This window comes from Podarcis gaigeae, assembly GCF_964106915.1.
Source record: "Podarcis gaigeae genome assembly, chromosome: 14".
NCBI classification, from domain to species: Eukaryota; Metazoa; Chordata; class Lepidosauria; order Squamata; family Lacertidae; genus Podarcis; species Podarcis gaigeae.
In genome coordinates, this window is record NC_139690.1 from 26,132,401 (window position 1) to 26,148,972 (window position 16,572).

General features: G+C 49.2%; 1 protein-coding gene across 1 annotated transcript in view; it reads left to right on the top strand.

Moving 5' to 3' along the window:
- The first annotated feature begins 1,532 nt into the window (after positions 1-1,532).
- The window catches only part of SMAD6 (SMAD family member 6), a 57,486-nt gene continuing 42,446 nt past the window's right edge, over positions 1,533-16,572 (top strand). The window contains exons 1-2 of the mRNA XM_083713199.1: positions 1,533-3,420; positions 14,647-14,703. Coding sequence (XP_083569325.1) covers positions 2,583-3,420; positions 14,647-14,703 — 895 coding nt within the window. The 5' untranslated portion in view covers positions 1,533-2,582. The remainder of the gene's footprint in view (positions 3,421-14,646; positions 14,704-16,572) is intronic.

Sequence of the window (16,572 nt, forward strand, 5' to 3'; positions counted from 1 at the left end):
AAATGTGGCAGCCATGTTTAGCTTTATCCCCTGCTCTTCTTGGACTTTTGCTAAGTTGCATCCACTTCTGCAATGGGGATTCAGATTCCTTCTGAACTGTTTGCACCCAATTTCCAAGCAGGCATTTATTTTCTGTCCCAGCACTTTCCTTATGAATGAAACTTGCTTCTTGGCCTTTTTGCTAAGATCAAGTGTAGTGTAGAAACTTGCCCTAAACTGCAGGTAACCAATGGGTAAAAGGTTGCCCTACTGCAGCCTCAACATCCCAGCCAAACCTATGTGAGATGCTAATTTCCCCCCTGTGTTAAAATGGGACGAACAGCCACCTACATCACAAGGTGATGCTGCTTGGGGGGGGGGGGGCAGTGGAGTTTGCAACCCAAGAGGTATGTGTCAGGGTCCCTGCCTTGCAGTGTGCAGTGGCTGGGATCCAATGCAGGAAAATGCAATTTGGAAGCTATACCCCAGCATCCCTTGCAAATCTGCACACTTTCTTCCTGAAGTATATGTTTCCCAGAACCTGCCATGCAGCTTCAATGTTTTGGGCAGCCTTGAAGGCTGTGTCCCAAGGATGCAGAACTTGCAGCCTTCCAGATCTTACTGAACTACAACTCCCACCAGTGCTGGAATTAGGGCAGTGTGGGCATTTCCTCCACAAAAGGAACTGAACCAAGGGTGCACAAAATAATAACATTTATACTGGTACCTACTGAAAGTTAAGCCTCAGTCTGACAGGGAATTGAGTTGCCACAACTGACATACTGAACTTGAGAGCATGAGCAGAACAAAAGTCCAGAAGGGACTGATGGGAGCAGATTCCCCACCCCAGTAGACACCCACTTAGTGCGCTTGTAGCCTGATCTCAGGCAGGTCTCCCCAGAAGTTAACTCCCACTGAGGTTATTAATTTTGCATGCTTACTTGGGACTAGGTCTCATTCATCACCATGGGATTTATTGAAAAAGGATGAACATTCTTTGGAGCTTCAAATGCAGGAGCTCAATGAAGACTTGCTGTAGATTAGCCAATTCATTAATATTATTATTATCAATATTATTATTGAATGAAAGAGGCTATTCTAGAATCACTGCCTCTTGGCCCACTAAGCTACCTCACAGGGTTGTTGTTGTTGTTGTGGGATGAAATGAGGAGGGGGAGACCCGTGGACCCCACCTGGAGCTCCTTGGAGGAGGCGGGATAAAAAAATGCCTCCAATAAACAAATAAACGCTTTGGCCATTTGCACACAGCAGATAGGAAGCAAAAGGGCACGAGAACTTATTATAATTCGTTCCCATTCCCCAGCCTCTTTTTATTATTGTTGTTCTTATTAGTTCTTTTGCGAATCGTCTTCCTCACAGAAGCTCCTTCCCTTCCCTTAATTATTATTTTAGGGGTGGGGGCCAAGAGGGTGCCCGAAAACCAGAAGCGCGGAGGGAGAGAGCGGAGGGGGAGCGAGAAGCCAGGAGAGGCGAGCGAGAACCGGGAGGCGTTTTCCTTTAAGAGTTAAGAAACTTGAAACCTTGTTTGCGCAACCATCAGTGCAGCTCCGCGCCGCCAAAGTGTCTAGACTGGCACATGATGGGAGGGAGCCAATGACTCCAGCGCTCTCCTAGGGGGCCCTGCGTGTGTGTTTTAGAAGAACAAAAAAGAGAGAGAGGGAAGAAGTGGGGGGGACAGAGAGAGGGAGGGAGAGGCGACGAGGGTCTCCGCTGCTCGGGAGGCAGATCTCGGCGGCCCCCCAAGCCCGGGGGGCGGAAGAAGGAGGAGGAGTGAAGTCGGGGGGGCTCTACCCTGGGTGGACGCCTCTGCCCCCAGGAGCCTCGCCGGCCCTTCTGCAAGCACCGAGGGCTTCGCTTGGCGTGGATTTGCTGAGGCTGCTCCGGACCGCCGAGGAGGATTTGGGGCGCCTTTTCTCCCCGAGCGGCGGCGGCGACGACGGCGCTTCTTCTCATGCGGCTGCTGCAGTGCTGCTGCTGCTGCCTCTCCTGCCGCCGCCGCCGCGTTTCTCTCGGGCTGGGATCTTGAGTACTGAGCCAAGCCATGCGCGGCGCCGCCAGCCTGCTCCTTGCCCCGGGGGGCGGCCAGCCTCTAACTTGGGAAGGCGTCGGGGCAACTTTTTAAAAGGCGCCCCAGCCAGACGCAAAGGAAGGACCGCGGCGTCGAGGGTTTGCCAGGGCGAAAAGGAAAAAGCCTGGGGGAGTTTTGTTGTTTTGTTTGCTTGCGCGCTTGTTCGTGGAAGGGCTCCCTCGCAAGGAGGGGGGCCGGCAAGCCTTCCCCGTCCCCTCCTGGCTCTCGGGGCTCCATGTAGGGCCGAGGGGGCGGGCTGCGGCGGATCCCCCGCTCGCCAGGACGCCGGCCTGCGGGGCTCCGCTCTATGCCATTGCTGCCTCCTTCCCCCATGTGGCTGCCCGGCCGGCGCTTCTGGGCGAGTGGCTGGGCCGGGCGGGCGAGGAGCCCCCGCGGTTGCTCCGGGCGCCGGCGCCGCTGCCGTCGTTGCTGGGTCTCCTTCATGCGGCCCTCGTTTGGGAGGATCTGACCCGGAGCCAGGAAAGGCCAGCAGCTCCGCGGCCGGGCGAAGCGTATGTTCAGGTCCAAACGGGCAGGGCTTGTGCGGCGACTTTGGAGAAGCCGGGTCCTCCCCGACAGAGAAGGCGTCGGAGGAGGGGGAGGAGGAGGAGATGGTGGTGGCGGCGGCTCCACCGGCAGTAGCACCGGCAGCCTCAGGAAGAGCCATGAGAGAGGGGGCAGCGACGGCAGGAGCCCGGAGAAGCCCCCTGCGAGCGGCAGGCGAGCGGTGACCGGCGGAGGCGCCGTCGAGGAGCCGTGCGCTTTGGAGAGGTCCATGGCGCACGGCGAGGGCGACCCTCCGGCGTCCCCCGAGGTGGAAGAGGAGGCAGCGGCCGTAGCAGCAGCAGCAGCGCGGGAGGACGCCGAGGATGGCGGCTCCGACGGCGGCCTCGAAAGGGACAGCCCGTGGTGGGCGCAGGAGAGCGACGGCATGACCGTCACCTGCTGCCTCTTCAAGGAGAGGGACGCCGACGTTGACGCCGTCTCGCCCCGGCCCCGGGAGCTGCCAGCCCGGGAAGGGCGCTCCAGGCTCTCTCTGCTGGAGCAGGAGCTCAAGGCCGTCACGTACTCACTCCTGAAGCGCCTCAAGGAGCGCTCCCTCGACAGTCTCCTCGAAGCCGTCGAGTCCCGAGGCGGGATGCCCAGTGACTGTGTCCTTGTCTCCCGCGCCGAGGTGCGCCTGGGCGGTCAAGCGGCTCCTCCGCACCTCCTGCTGGGGAAGCTCTTCCGCTGGCCGGACCTCCAGCACCCGGCCGAGCTGAAGCCCCTGTGCGAGTGCGGCAGCTTCGGCCTCCCCGACGGCCCCACGGTGTGCTGCAACCCCTATCACTTCAGCAGGCTGTGCGGGCCAGGTTAGTAGCACGTCGATTGCCTCGGGGCCCCCTGGGGCGCGGGAGGGCTGGGCAGCTGGGATGTCCTGAGGCAGTTCAGGGAGGGGGACTCGAGTATTGGGGAAGGTGCATCTTCATAAAGGATCCACAGTTACACCCCCTCCCATTTGAAGTATTCAGTGCTGAAAATCAACATGCACAGGCATCTTGGTGGAAATTCTCTCACTTTGACCATGGTGGCTGAATAGGACCACTATAGATAGAGCCATTGTATTTCTGACTTCAGTTGCTGGGGGCAAACGACATGGGGAGAATCTTATCACCTGTGTGGCTGAAATCAAGGGGACTGCTGCATTATGGGATCCATAATGCTGGCCTAGATCAGAGATAGGAGACCTGTGGCCCTTAGACGCTGTTGGGTTCCCCGCTCCCATGGATCACAGGATCTGCAGTTGAACAGTGTCTGCAAGACCAGCGGTTCCCCATCTCTAAGTCAGATGAATCTTTGGTCTGAACCAAGAGGGAATGATGTTTTTGCAAGTGTAAAAGTTTGCCTGGAGTGGCAGAAGCAACTTCCAGAATAGTTTGCCATAGGAGGCATCTCAAAGGTGAGCAGATGTAGTTTGGCACGGATAACCAATTGGATGCCCTTCAGATGTACATAGGAAGCTCCCTTCTTCTGAGTTAGACTTGTGTCCATCTGCCTCAGTGTAGCCCATGTGGTCCCCTCCAGATGCTGGTGTACTACAACTCCCATCAGTTCCAGTGGCCAGGGATGATGAGAGCTGTTGTCCAACAACACCTGGCTTCCTGGAGATGCCAGGGATTGGGCCTGGAACCTTCTGCATGCAAAACAGGTGTTCTACCCCTGAGCTCCAGCCCTTTCATAGGGCTATGGTTGTCGAACTACATCTCCCAACCAGCATGGCCAGTGGTCAGGGATGATTGGAATTTGGGTCTGACAGCATTTGGAGAGCATGACAACGGCTGTCAGCTCAAACTGCCAGATGTAACGACTGTCCTGTGGAAGTTGGTGCACAACAATCTTTGTTAGTCTTGGAAGGTGCTGCAGAATTCTGGTGCCTTTGTATCTCTTTATCACCCTGTTTATTTGAGAGGCGCTCAGCCTGCTTTGAAAACAAGTTTTCAGTGCCAGATCTCAGGCTTGGCACATGTGACATGATGGGAACCTCCTTGGGGCAAGGACCTGAATTTTTGTGTGTGAGAAACTCTGCAAAGTGCCATGTCTAGTGATAATCTTGTACATGTAGCTAATCGTAGCAGCATAGGAATGAACATCGCAAACTGGTTCATCTAGCTCACTACTGTCTACACTGGCTGGCAGTGGTTCTCCATGATTTCAGGCCAGAATCTTTTCCCCTGCCCTACCTGGAGATTTAACCTTGGACCTGCATGCAAAGCAGATACTTTATCACTGAGCTACAGCCCTTCCCTGCATATCTGAGCATGTGCAGAATGGATTCTGGGATTATGGTGCATCGTGTTGAAGTCATAGGGTGTGACCTCCAGGACGCCTAGAGCCACACAGTACCTCTCTGTTTATGGTTAACAACTTCTAGCCATTTCCTTCTTAAGCCAGGAATGTTGATCCTAACTTATTTTGTCCACTGCATGAGCAGTACAAGTTGCAGGCCACTTTGGGGATGATAGGTTTGGAATGGTGATGGTTCACGCAAATGCATGGAACCAGAGACCCCTCCGCCTTCCCACCCTAGGGCTGATTCACATGTGCATGTCCTGCACTTGAAAACTGCAGCAACCAACGGTGGCCTGCATCCGTGAAGGAAGCATCACAGGAGCTTCCTGTTCCCCTCAGACCCAGGGCTTCCCATACCAAGTTGGTGGACATATCCCACTGCCACTCATCAAGACCTGGTTCACTTAGAAACTGCAGGCATCAGATAAAACAACCGGCATGTGTGGATGTACCATCAGAGTTCCAGGGGCCCTCAAGAGAACTGTAAAATGTCGCCAGAGGCTTGCGGAAGTCAGTGGGCATCTTCAGCTTCCAGTATTCCAGCTGAGGGTGATCCAGTGTAGAGAAACCAAGTGAAGTGGTCCTTATTTATTGCACCACCTGTGGCAAGTGGCTATTTACTACCAGAGCAGAGCAGCTTGCAGGTTCTGTGTGGACCAGATCTGTTGATGTTTGGTGCTCGGCCCTTGGAAGTTGAACTGATTTTCCTTTTCAGTGTTGACAGGGCTGTTGTGCAATTTTGACAGGCGCAGTGTGGAAAGCGCACTGGTTAGAGTATTTTTGGTCCAACATAGTTAAAGAATTTAAGCCAGAGACGTCATGCTGTGCCCAGGCCCGTATCCCAACTTTTGAGAGTGAGAGATAAAAACATAAGTATAGCCCTGTTGGATCAGGCCAGAGGCCCATCTAACATAGCATCTTGCTGTCACAGTGGCCAACCAGATACCTATGGAAAGCCCACAACAGCATTCTCCCCATCTGTGATTCCAGCAAGTGGCATACAGAGGCAAACTACCTTTGACATTCACTGATAGCCTCAAACTCCATGAATTTGTCTAATCCTCTTTTAAAGCCATCCATGTTGGTGGCCAGCGTAATAATAATAATAATAATAATAATAATAATAATAATAATTTAATATTTATACCCTACCCATCTGGCTGGGTTTCCCCAGCCACTCCGGGCTGCTTCCAACCAAATATTAAAAACAATACAGCATCAGACATTAAAAACTTCCCTAAACAGGGCCGCCTTCAGTTGTCTTTTAAAAGTAAAATAGTTGTTTATTGCCTTGACATCTGCTGGGAGGGCGTTGCACAGGGCAGGTGCCACTACCAAAAAGACCCTCTGCCTGGTTCTCTATAACCTCACTTCTCGCAGTGAGGGAACTGCCAGAAGGCCCTCGGTGCTGGACCTCAGTGTCCGGGCTGAACAATGGGGGTGGAGACGCTCCTTGAGAATATAGGAGGACAATCCACTTCAACGATGCCAAACACGTTACTAGGGGAAAAGGCCAGCTGAAGATGGTGGCCAAGGTGACACATCATGTTTAGCTGGAAACCTTGGTTTACACAAGAACATTGTGCCCGCTCTGATCCTCCCCATTTATGTTGGAAGGAAACAAAGCATCATTCGTGAAACTACATCTGAACTGTAAGAGCATATGAAGAGCCTGCAGGATCAGGCCAATGGCCCATCTAGTCCAGCATCCTCTTCTCACAGGGATCATAGTTTGTTTAGCTCAAGTAAACCATGACTGGTATGACGAGAGCAAACTTTGGTTTATCATTATGGTTTGCCTGGGGTACAACAAACAACGGTCCCAAGTTCTGCCATCACACTAAAGCCAGGGATTGTGGTTGGTTCCTCCTGTTGTGAGTACCAAGGAGGGAAGTGGGTTGGGCTCAATGTTCCAGATGTTTTCACCTACAACTCCCACCATCCCTGACCATTGGCCATGCTAGCTGGGGCTTTTAAAAATATATATATAAATGCAGAGATGCTTTAAGGTCTACCAGCCAAAAAGCCCTGGAGCAAAGCAAAACTGGCAACAGAGCACCTTTGCTCATATTTCAATTCCTCCCTCTTTTGGAATAGATCGTAGCTTAAATTAGGGAAAGCACTCAGGATCTATTTATATACACAGGGATCTCTTATATATTATTATACACACACAGAGACACATTTGGCACATTCTTGTTTTCTTAAATTAAAATACTGCTTTGCTTTACTTTAAAGGTAAAGGTAAAGGTACCCCTGCCCGTACGGGCCAGTCTTGACAGACTCTAGGGTTGTGCTCTCATCTCACTCTAAAGGCGGGGAGCCAGCGCTGTCCGCAGACACTTCCGGGTCATGTGGCCAGCGTGACAAGCTGCATCTGGCGAGCCAGCGCAGCACACGGAACGCCGTTTACCTTCCCGCTAGTAAGCGGTCCCTATTTATCTACTTGCACCTGAGGGTGCTTTCGAACTGCTAGGTTGGCAGGCGCTGGGACCGAGCGACAGGAGTGCACCCCGCCGCGGGGATTCGAACCACCGACCTTTCGATCGGCAAGTCCTAGGCGCTGAGGTTTTAACCCACAGCGCCACCCGCGTCCCGTTGCTTTACTTTATGCATGTCTAAAACCAGATGTGTCGGACAGCAGGTGGTAATGCCGTACTAAAACACAGGCCTTTATTGAATAGCACCCTAGTGTAGTGTTTGTTCTGTGCTCTGTCTGCCTCAAGGGTTTGCTTTTGCTGAAGACTGATGTCAAGCATTGTCTGAGCAAGGGCTGTTTCACACATGCATGTGCATCCCTTGACTTCTCTGATTCATGCATCTTTGCTGTGCATTTGCTGACTCGGGCAGATTTCGTGTGAAGCCTTGTATCTGAATAGATGAAAAAGTCCCTGGGTCGCCCATTCACATGCGCACGCACAGGACACCTGATTCTTGGCCCACTTAGAAAGCTGCATCATCTCCCTGGATCAAAGGCTGCACTGGAAACCTGTTTGCTGAGTTTAAACTTTATATGTTACTTATAGTTATTGCATGTATGAAATGCATATCTTGCCACTCAGTGGCCGTATTCAAAGTGACGAATGAAATCGGCATTGGTTATCCGGTTGCAAGGGAGACTTAGTTCTCACAAGCAGCTGATGAGCTTGGTAAGAGTTGTCCCTCCTCAGATTGCAGGGTGGGGCTTGCATGATTGAAAAAAAAGATTCCTTGCCCACAAAAAAACCCTAGATGTCAGGGGAAAGAGTTCCCGTCTTGGCTTCCTTTGTATCTCCAGGGAGTCTGTTTTTTTGTTAAGGAACAAAGAAAATTGCTGCTGGGTCAGGCTATTGGTCCATCTAGTTCAGTATTGTCTACACTGACTGGCAGCTGCTTTTCATGGTTCAGGTTAGGGACATTTCCGGCCCTACCTAGAGAGATTGAACCTAGGACCTTCTGCATGTAAACCAAACGCAAGGATCGTTTTGTATGGTAAACCTCCACTCTAAAGTGGTGCAATTCAGGTCTACCTCCTCACCTCCTTTTTACAAAAACTGGGACAAAGTTTACAGTGGTACCTCAGGTTACATACGCTTCAGGTTACATACGCTTCAGGTTACAGACTCCGCTAACCCAGAAATAATACCTCAGGTTAAGAACTTTGTTTCAGGATGAGAACAGAAATAGTGTGGTGGCGGTGCAGCAGCAATGGGAGGCCCCATTAGCTAAAGTGGTGCTTCAGTTTAAGAACAGTTTCAGTTTAAGAACGGACCTCTGGAACGAATTAAGTACTTAACCCGAGGTACCACTGTATTTCACAAGGGGTAAGAATAGCTCAAAAAATGTATGGTGAAAATCGAAGCCTGCCTACTTCTTCATGGTTGTATTAGGGATGAGGGCTCTCCTGGACCCTTCCCTGTGTGACAAGAGGTAATGTTGGTCACAGTGGTGTTGCTCACAGTGATATTTGACCTCAGGGAAGCAGGCCGTTTTCCTCCCCTCTCCAGATCACTGTCACCCTGATCAATGCTCCACTCATTGCCTGGCTCTAAACAAGGAATTGTGACCCGACATAGGGAAGCTATCAGACACATTCGTCTACCAAGCTCTATATTGTCTGCACTGATTGGCAGCAATGGCTCTCCAGGGTCTAAGGAAGGGTTCTCTCCCAGTCCTAACTGGAGATGCTGTTGGGGATTGAACCTGCAACCTTCCGCATGCAAAGCAGATGCTGTGCCAAACAGCTGGTGGGAATCCTGTTCAGCCCCCCACCTGGCTGCAGACATTTCCCAGGTATGGTCCTCTACAAACTTTCAAGCTGGTGTAACCAATGAATCCAGTCTCCATTCAGATCCCTCCTGCTATGAAATCTGCACCTGGCAAGTTCTTCTCTTGTCAGCCTCAGAACTGTAAAATGCAAATGGAGGCCTACCCTACAGGGTTGTCGTGAGGATTATAACATGGCAATGGATGGAGCTGTTTATGATTATTATTTTCAGAGTGTTCAGGACCAGAAACACGGGTGCTGAATTCTGCATTCAGACCCAAATTCTGCGCCTTTTCTGTGCTTGTGTGGGAACTGCGAAGCCCCAGGTGTGGGAACCCTCTTGCCACTCACTAATGCAGAATGAGTGCAAGTGGGGTGCTGGAATAGGACCTGGGAGACCGGGGTTCACATTCACTTTTGCCTGTGAAGCTCACTGGGTGACCTTGGGCCAGTCACTATCTGTCAGTGTAACCTACCTCGCAGAGTTGTTGTGAGGATGACTGCAAGAACCATGTACAGTGGTACCTCAGGTTACATACGCTTCAGGTTACAGACTCCGCTAACCCAGAAATAGTGCTTCAGGTTAAGAACTTTGCTTCAGGATGAGAACAGAAATCGTGCTCTGGCAGCGCGGCAGCAGCAGGAGGCCCCATTAGCTAAAGTAGTGCTTCAGGTTAAGAACAGTTTCAGGTTAAGTATGGACCTCCGGAACGAATTAAGTACTTAACCCGAGGTACCACTATATATCACCGTGAGCTCCTTGGAGGAAGGATGGGATGTAAATGTAATAAAAATCATAGAAAATCTGGACAATCAGCTAGACAAAACATGGTATTAATTTTCTTCAAGGCAGGAGACAGTAACCCATTCTTCTGCTTCAGGGGTTGTGAGGTGGGCTGTCTGTACCATAGTGGCTGAACACTAGCTTAGCAGGCTGGAAGTCTCAGGTTCACTCCTCGCTATCTCCAGGTAGGACTGGGAAAGGCCCATGTTTGTAACCCTGGTGATTCCCTGCCAGTCAGAGTAGACAGTACAGTGGTACCTCGGGTTACAGACGCTTCAGGTTACAGACTCTGCTAACCCAGAAATAGTACCTTGGCTTAAGAACTTTGCTTCAGGATGAGAACAGAAATCGCGTGGCAGCAGTGGGAGGCCCCATTAGCTAAAGTGGTACCTCAGGTTAAGAACAGTTTCAGGTTAAGAACGGACCTCCAGGACTAATTAAGTTCTTAACCTGAGGTACCACTGTACTGAGCTAGACAGATCAGTGGTCTGACTGGTTTGAAGCCGTTTCCTATGCCCATATTTTTACCTGCACCCCAGGGTGGGTTCCTGGGTGTCCCAGATGAAGCAGGCTGTGGTCACCCTCACTTCTCACCTTTGCCCAGTTCTCCCAGCTTCCTTTAGTGGAAGTCTTGAGGCATCAAGAGAGTGCAGATTTCCCCACCGCTTAACACCAGCAACACCTGTTGATCCCAGCAGAGCACGTCAATGGATGGTGTGCTCCAGGCAGCAAGGGGTTAACGTTTTGCATCAGGGGTTGCAATTTGAGGTGGGGTTGGGGGGGGGGAGGCTGGCTTCCCTTGGCTGGCCCCCTTCACTCCCTGTGGCCATGGGGTCTATAGGATGCCAGGAGGGTGAAGTAACTTAATACAGAGTAGTGCAAATGAGATTTCTCCCTTCATCCCTAAACACCATCTTCTGCGCATTCTTACTGTGTGTTTTTGAAAAGGGCCGTGTTAGACAAAGTTTGGCAGGATGGCGCCTTCTACAACCTGGTCCCCCCCCCCAGATGTTTTGAAGTACAGTTCCCATCAGTGTTGTTGTTGTTGTTGTTTTTAACATCCAGGATCCTTTCCCCCCCTTCTGTTGCCATTGGACCAAATTAACACACAAACTCCACTATCCATTTCTGCTTCCATCAGAGAATAGTTAGCGTTCACCAAAGCATTTGGGAAGAAGGAGATCCAAGATTCTCCCTTATCTCATTCTTCTGCTCTGACAGCAGGCGCTGGAAATGTAGAAATCAAGACCAGCAAAAGCAAACAAACAGCTTGGTGGCATTTAAAAAAAATATATAGATCCACTTTGTTTGAGTTTGATTCCCAAAGGGGCTTCCACGAACACGTGTTAAATTAAGCAAAACTCTGTGGGAAGAAAAGGCTGAGCAGGCTTTGGACTTGTTTTCCCAAGACAGCCCTAAGTAAATTTGCACAAGAGTAAGAGCCGCCACACAAGGAAGTATGCTTAACTCATCGCAGGCTCCTTCTCTTTAGAAAGGCAAATTTTGCCTTGCCTGTTATTGCATTTTTTGTTTTCGGTGGTAGTAACCGTATCCACAAAATTACTGCCCTTTCGGCAATGCCGAAGGAGACTTGACCTTTTTGGAGGGGATGTATAGAAAATCACTGGTTTTCTTCAGGCAAAAGAAAATGGGAGTTAAAGAGAAACGCACAAACACACAAGTCTCTTTTTCTTTTGGCCTGGCATTATCCCCTTTCAACCGAGATCAGTTTCAAGTTGTTCTTAAAAAGCACCCCCTTCCTTCCCCCCTCCCTCCCTCCCTTCTTTTCCTTAGCAGGTTCCCTCCTCTTGCTATTTAGGTGAAGAAGTGGTGATAATATGCAGTTTGCATTTTGCTGGCGCCAGCCTGACTGGCAATTTATCTGACTGCCTCTCTTAAAGCTGCAGTGCCCCTTTTCCTAACTTCTGGGGTTTTTTATTATTATTGCAAGTTGGGTTTTTTCCATTTTTTAAAAAAGCAGCAAAACCTGCCTTCCTGTTGAAACTCCTTAAGAGAAGGAAAAACCAGCTCTACGAACCTGAATTTTCTGTTGCCCTAACTATAGAATTCAGTTCACGTAGAAATTAAATTGTCTAAGAAACTTGACTTGGAAAAGGATCCTAGATCTTGTTCTTTGGTTGAGGGGAGTCTCTCTCTCTGTGTGCGCGCTTTTCTCTCTCTTAATTCTGTTGTGTTCCTGCAAGGGGAGCGGGGAATCTCCCCCCCTTTTTTTGGCAAGTCAGCTTTCCTTAATTTCCTTAATTCTCTTTGTTTTGCAATCCCCATTCACTTTGGATCTTTCCTACAGGGAGTGATGGAATTTCTTTCTCTCGAATATTCTCTCGAATATCACTGGAACACGGAGTACCGTGTTCTTTGCAACAAATGTGCACTGACTTTGTGTCGAGGGTTTCGGATGGAAGCAGCCGTTGTTGAACACCTCCCAAGAAAGAGAACCCCCAAAATGCAACTTTTAAAAAAATGTGACAGTGTTGTTCTGGATTCTTTCCACAGCAGTGTCAAAACTCTACAGATGACTTTCTTGACTCCTAGAGAAACCCCATAATTTCTCACCCTTTGGATCTTGGAACAGGGTATTTTCAGGCACCTCTGAAAACTATAATTTCCTTTGGGCTGGTAGGATGAGTTGAAATTGAAATAAACTAGTTGAAAATTTCTTTTAAAAATTTGAAGTGTTGATGTCCTTCCATAGTTTGGTTCCCTCAGCTTGCAGTCTTGTTTGGAGCACCAATGTTGAGAGTTAGTTGCCCTGAAATTTCAAGTAAACACTCAGTTCTCATTGTACACTGATAAGGAATAGGGCTGGACAATACAGTAATGGGTTTTCAGTACAGTTGTACCTCGGGTTAAGTACTTAATTCATTCCTGAGGTCCATTCTTAACCTGAAACTGTTCTTAACCTGAAGACCACTTTAGCCAATGGGGCCTCCTGCTGCTGGTGCGCTGCCGCCGCACGATTTCTGTTCTCATCCTGAAGCAAAGTTCTTAACCTGAGGTAATATTTCTCAGTTAGCAGAGTATGTAACCTGAAGCGTATGTAACCCGAGGTACCACTGTATCGCGATATATCACCAGCTAAGTATCACGATATATCAGTATATCACAATATCTGAAAGAAGAAAGGAAATACACAGAGGCGAACAGGACAATATCCTGGTAACTGCTACTACTGTCTGTGCTGCTGTCATGAGGCCTTGCAGGCTGCTACTGCTACTGCCACCAACTCCCATCACCGCCAGGAGGACTTGCAGGCTGCCACTGATTGTCTCACCACGCCTTGCAGGTTGTCGCTGCTGCTGCTGTTTCTGCCACTGCCGCTTCTGCCACCTAGTAGGCCTGCTGGCAGTTTGGCAGCCCCAGATTATATGTATTCACTATGACTCATCGCTGTACTTTGGATTGTCCTGTATACCACCATTTGGTAGCCAAGCCCAAAACCCAAAGTCCTGTTGGGATGCATTTTTGCATGCCTTCTGATGAAACCGAGTGTTTGATTATTAGTACTATTGTCATTTATCCGTTTTAGACCCCTAAGTAGTAGCAGTTGCCAGGACATTGTCCTGTTCGCCTCTGTATAGTTCTATCCTTATTTCAGACATTGTGGTAGATGGCAGCATTTAGCAGGTGATATTGTGAGGTTTAGCTCCAAATAACATTGCAGTGTTTAGCTGGTGAGTTATCACAATGTTGAATACCAGCTATCAGCTAGCCCAGGCATCCCCAACCTGTGGCCCTCCAGATGTTTTGGCCCACAACTCCCATGATCCCTAGCTAACAGGACCAGTGGTCAGGGATGATGGGAATTGTAGTCCAAAACATCTGGAGGGCTGAAGGCCGGGGATTCCTGACCTAGCCCCTACACACATTGTGATTCGCGATATATTGCCAGCTAAAATATTATGAAACAATTATCATGATGTGAACTTCAAACCAGGGTTTTGGACGATATATCGGCCAGCCCTAATGAGGAAGTTCTGGAACTTGAAAAAGCAGTGATTCTTATTCCCAAGCAAACAGGTGTTTTGTGCCTTTTTAGGAGCAGGAGTTTGCTAGCCACGAAGTGAATCGTATTCCCAGTGAACCTGGCCAGAGTACCCTCCTTGTCTTTGATGGGACTACAGCAGAGTAAATTGGATTAAGGACTGCAGCCAGGGGCCTCCTTAAGACCCAATTCTAGTTCATTGTGGTCCATGAAAGCACTTCTCCCCATTTTATAGCATACACCCAGCACCTTGAGGGGTAATGTGTTGTTAAATAACTATACTTTGTATGTGCTTATGAATGCTTTGTCTTAGGCAGGAATCAGCAAACGTTTTCAGCAGGGGGCCGGTCCACTGTCCCTGGGGGGCTGGACTATATTGGGGGGGGGAATGAACAAATTCCTATATCCCACAAATAACCCAGAGATGCATTTTAAATAAAAGGACACATTCTACTCATGTAAAAACACGCTGATTCCTGGACCATCCGCGGGCCGGATTTAAAAGGCAATTGGGGCGGATCCGGCCCCTGGGCCTTAGTTTGCCTACCTATGGTTTTAAGAGTGAGTGATGGTGCCCAGTGTCTCCATAAAAACAAGGAGAGAGAGAGATTTCCACCATAAGTTCAGCCAAATGGTTCCTTCCTTGGTGTGGGGGCAAATGTTTCTGTAACCTAAACTTCCAGGGGTTGTTAATCAGTGTCTTCCTTGCTTTTCAGAATCTCCACCCCCTCCTTACTCCCGGCTGTCTCCAAATGACGAGCAAAAGCCACTGGGTAAGTATCTCTCTTTTTTCCTGCACATTGCTGGAATCCTGGACTTGTGTGTCTTGTTGTGATTTCACGCGACATGTTCAAAAGCTGCTGCAGGCCAAGTCCATCTCATTCATTTCTTTTAAATCCTGCTTTCTGCCATTTAGGCCTCACAAAGTGTGGCTTGCAACAACAAAAATAGACGATTGACAAAATCCCAAACACAAACAAAACTCCCCAAATCTAAAATCTCAGAAACAAAAAAGAGCGTCAGAATGTTTTGGAACAAAAGCGTTTGTGGTGCAAAGGCCGCCTGAAATGAAATTGTTCTAACCAGGCTTTTGAAACTCAGCAGGGACTGGGCCTTTCTGACTTCTGGTGGGAGGAAGTTCCACAGGGTTGCACCCTGAAGGCACAATGACTTGTTGGCATGAGTTGTGCTTCTGGGCCAAGTGCTTCTCTAGAAGATCCCAGGAACGCTCTTGGGGATGTACAGGGACAGCGACTCTTCGGGGTTTCAGACAAAGAGCATTCTTAGCCCTGCTTTGAGATTCTGGAGATTGAAACTGTGTGGGACCTTCTGCATGCAAAGCAGACGTTCTGCTACTGAGCTAATGTCCTCCCCCCCCCTCCAAGCCTCTCTTTATAATCTTTGGTTACCACATTTTTCACTGATAGGGCACCTGAGCTATTGGCAACTGTATGGTAGGCAGAAAGTCCCAACAGTTGCAGGTGGGTTGCCTTTTGTCTGTCTGCCACCCGCAGATCAGTGCAGCAGTAACGGAATCATAGAATTGTAGAGTTGGAAGGGACCCTGAGGGTCATCTAGTCCAACCCCCAGCGATGCAGGAATCTTTTGCCCAACATACAGCTCAAACCCACGACCCTGAGATTGATAGAGTCTCGTGCTCTAGGAAAACTGAATCTGTTAAAAGAATCTGGCCACAGCAAAGGTGACAAGCCTCCCTTAAACACAGCAATGTGAGATGCTTTGGATTTAATTTCTCTCCTTGTTCCCCCTTCCCCCAAATCAAGCAAAGGAAAAATGGTCAAAGAAACTGGGAACTGGGGGGGGGGGGGATGACCTACTTTAAAAGCTGGTGAAATCCAAAAGGAGTGGCCTTCCAAAGTATATATTGCCTCTGAGGAATTAAAGGACAGACTTCAGTGGATGGAGTGCCCGATTCTTCCTCTGCCTTTTTGGGGTTTGGAGGCTGGTCAGTTTGGTGGGAATGCAAAGTCAAGAATCATGAATTCGGGTCGTGTGCAGCCCACCCCACACCCCTTGCCAATAAGCAGTCACCAAATGCAATGGTATAGTGGTACATTTTAAAGTTCAGGGCTCTTCACGAGAACCCTCCTAAGAACATAACAAGGAAAATGTGTATTTGACCAATACAGTAGTACCTCAGGTTACATACGCTTCAGGTACATACACTTCAGGTTACAGACTCCGCTAACCCAGAAATAGTGCTTCAGGTTAAGTACGGACCTCTGGAACAAATTAAGTACTTAACCTGAGGTATCACTGTATAGACTTAAAAAAAATATTAACTGCTTATTTTAAAGATTTGTTGCATACTACATATTATGGAATACAATAACAAAAGCAATAGAACTATAACAGTGCACATCAATTGCTCAAAGGAAGTATGAGAGCCAGTGTGGTGTAGTGGTTAGAGCACAGTGGTACCTCGGGTTACATACGCTTCAGGTTACCTATGCTTCAGGTTACAGACTCCGCTAACCCAGAAATAGTACCTCGGGTTAAGAACTTAGCTTCAGAATGAGAACAGAAATCGTGCTCCAGTGGTGTGGCGGCAGGCCCCATTAGCTAAAGTGGTGCTTCAGGTTAAGGACAGTTTCAGGTTAAGAACAGACCTCCGGAACAAA